Source organism: Monoraphidium neglectum, assembly GCF_000611645.1.
Source record: "Monoraphidium neglectum strain SAG 48.87 unplaced genomic scaffold scaffold05326, whole genome shotgun sequence".
Lineage (NCBI taxonomy): Eukaryota > Viridiplantae > Chlorophyta > Chlorophyceae > Sphaeropleales > Selenastraceae > Monoraphidium > Monoraphidium neglectum.
This window is the reverse complement of record NW_014008304.1, coordinates 1-3,325: the sequence shown is the minus strand read 5'-3', so window position 1 is coordinate 3,325 and position 3,325 is coordinate 1. Positions and strand designations below refer to the sequence as shown.

The window sequence follows — 3,325 nt, the reverse complement described above, 5'->3', positions numbered from 1 at the left end:
CAACCGGCCCCCAACCGACCCACGACTGACCCAAACCGACCCCCAACTGCCCCAAACCGCCCCTCATCCGCCCCCAACCGCCGGCCCCTGACCCGCAGCTCCAGGCCCTGTCCAGCCTGGCGTCTCCCCAGGAGATGGAGGTCGAGTTCAACAGGGCCATGGGGCTGCTGCGGGGCGGAGACGTGAGCCCGTGGCCCGCGGCCCCCTTTGTTTGGTTGTTTCGGGGGAGTGTGTGCGGTGTGATTTGTCAGAGCCCGCTGGGTGGACAGGGAACAAGGTTGCATCTTCTCAGCACGCCTGCTATTCGGCTCGGATATACCACAATTGCACGCGCGCGCGCACACACACACACACACACACACACACTCACACACACACAAACCACCTCCACCACAACCACTGACAACACCAACACCGACACCTCCACTCTCTGATCCCCAGATCGACGCCTGCATCGACGTAATGAAGCTGCTGTGCTTTGAGATGATGGACATGCTCAAGGGATCAGGTGATGACTCATTGGAAAGGGTGCAGGGCACGCCCAACCACCATGATTCCAGGCCAGCACAACACCCAACAAAATCACCCGCAATGGGTACGGCTTGTCCCGCCGGCCACGGCATAATGCAACACGGCCGCCGTGCGGCGTCGCGGCGCGGTCAGTCACGCTCTGACGCGCTCTGCGCCCGCTGCTGCGCCCCGCAGACTCTGGCGGCCAGGACAGCGGCGGCGGCGGCGACGCGCCCGGCGCCATGGTGCGCGACCTGCTGGTGCGGCGCGCGGACGAACTGGCGGGACTTATGGCCGAGAAGACACAGCAGGTGGGCGGCTGTGGTTTGCACGTGGATGTGGGGTTTTCGGGGCCTCTGGGCCCAGAGGTTGCACCTGTGCACGGCGGTCTGAGCATCCGAAGCGCAGCGGCGGCGGAGTTGCGCTGCCCCGCTGCCACGCGTGGCTTCGACGGCAGAGGCAGGGCGCATGTGTATGTTGCTGGCTGGGCCGTACGCTTCGATTTCAGCTGATGGGACGAAGTGTCACCTGATGGCCCATGGGCGGACGCGCATGCACACACACACACACACACACACACACACACACACACACACACACACACACACACACACACACACACACACATACACTGGATGCACCCCTTGCTGACCATTTCACGTCCACAACTGCCCCTGCCGAGCGCCCCCAGATCTTCTCCGAGGCGTCCTGCGCCATCGCGCTGGGCCGGCCCCCCAACAGCCGCGCCTGCAAGTACGCCCTCAACTGCCTCATGAACATCTTCAGCAGCCCCGGGCTGCCGGCGGGCGTGGAGCAGGGCACTCTGCACAGGTGCGGCCGGCTGGGGGGCTCCGAGAGGCATGATTGCATCGCAGGCGGGTGTGGGGCTGCCGCCGGCTGCATGGCCGTATGCTTTGGGGATGAAGTTCTCACATGTGCGAAAAGCAGAGGGGACGCAAGCACCAATCAGACTCATGCATGACTGTGCGGCCGCTTCTGCACCAGTCCCCGGCTTCTGTCGCCCTGAAGCACGGCCGCCAGCATGGCTGCTGTGCGCTTCCCTCTTCACGTCACCCCAGGTCTGCCCTGTTGACCCCCAACCTGAACCCCGCCCCCACACACCACCGCCACCCAGGCTGGTGCGTGTGCTGCTGCTGCGGCTGGTGGACGAGCACCTGGTCAAGGTGCCAGAGGGGGAGGCACTGCTCAAGGTGGGCCGCGGGGCGCAGGGTGCGGGGCCCGGGGTTCGGGGCGTCATGCTGAGCCCGTGCGTGGGCTGCAGGCCGCCCTCACCGCAGTGCGGGTTAGGCTGGGGGTTGTGGGGGGCGGTGGGAGTTGGACAGCCGCACTCCACACAGAGCAGAGGGCAGGCCGTGCAACGGGTAAACTTCCAGATGCATTCAGGAGTGAACCCCCACATCAGTGCGCATGAGCGCGCGCGCGAGCGCGCACACACACACACACACACACACACACACACACACACACACACACACATGTCTGTCCAGGCTCTCAACGTGCTGATGCTGAAGCTGCTGGAGAACTGCGACCGCAACGCGTCCTTTGCCGCGCTGCTGGCTCTGCTGCTGGAGGCGCCCCAGGGGGTGGCGGGGGAGCCAGAGCTGGAGGCCAGGTGCGGCGCGGGTTGGTGTTGTGTGTGGGCATGTGCACATGTGTGGAGTGGGGTGTTTGTAACTGTGTATCCACGTGTGTGGTTGTGTGTGTGTGTGTGTGTGTGTGTGTGTGTGTGCGAGTGAGTGTGTGCGCGCTCAGGCATGACGAGCAAGCATGACAGGTTTCAAGGGTGAATGCATTGGAGATTGCGCAGGCGCAGGGGTGGGCTGGCCACCCTTTGATTGAGCCGGAGATCATACGGTCTGACGCTTGCCCTGCGCCGCGAGGGCCGCAGCGGCATGACCGCGGGGCCGGGGCCCCTTGCACCCTTCATGTCCCCTGCTTCCCAATTATTGACACTCCCGCCTCCGTCCCCACGCAAATCGCCATCCACCGACCCACCCACCCGGTCAACCACACACCCACACTCACCAACACCCCACACACGTACACACGGCACACATCACACACACACACAAACACACACACCACACCCCCCAAGGTGGAGTGATCTGGTGGTCAAGTGCCTCATCAAGATCACCAAGGCCCTGCCATCAACCATCGACGTGAGCCGCAACGCACCCCCGGAAGCACTCCGCTCGACGCCCGCCTACTGGCGGCCACCCCCGCACCAGGATCGTCACCTCTCCCCTGCCGCCCCGCACACACCCAGCCGCACCTACCCCTCAGTCAAAAGCGACCGCCCGCCGGGGCACCTACCCCTCAGACAACAATTCAAGATCAGCATGATCCTCTCCCATTTTCTTGGTCCTCCTTCCTCATGTCCTCGTTGCACACCAACCCTCCAATCAACTCTCCTGGATCACATCGGCAGGCGGTGGACCTGCGGCAGCTGCTGTTTGCGATCCACTCGTTCTTCGAGTCGCTGGGGGTGGACGAGATCCGGCGGCGCGGCGGCCGCGACGACAAGCCGCTGCGCATGGTGAGCAGGAGCACGCTGCACAGGCTGCCCCGGGGCGGGGTGCCGGCAGGCGCCAACAGTGTGTGTGTATGTGTTGGTGTGTGTGTGTGTGTGTGCGTGTGTGGCGGTGTGTTTGTGTGTGTGAGTGAGCGTGTGTGAGTGTGTCATTTCGGTCCGCCCTTGGCGTGTGCATGGTGATGTGCGCGCACCCTGCATGCAACGTTCATACATTCACCCACTCACCCTAAAAAAACCCGGCCCACCCCACCCCCTCAAAGC

The 3,325-nt window shown here is 64.0% G+C and overlaps 1 protein-coding gene across 1 annotated transcript; it reads left to right on the top strand.

The window, feature by feature from the left end:
* Positions 1–134: 134 nt before the first annotated feature.
* Positions 135–3,205, top strand: MNEG_15438 (microtubule organization protein; the record flags this gene model as incomplete). The annotated part of the gene is made up of 9 exons (XM_014036091.1): positions 135–182; positions 442–508; positions 706–821; positions 1,202–1,341; positions 1,646–1,721; positions 2,019–2,143; positions 2,627–2,690; positions 2,960–3,067; positions 3,197–3,205. The coding sequence occupies 9 exons, from the start codon at positions 135–137 to the stop codon at positions 3,203–3,205; spliced, it is 753 nt and encodes a 250-aa protein (XP_013891545.1).
* Positions 3,206–3,325: the final 120 nt, after the last annotated feature.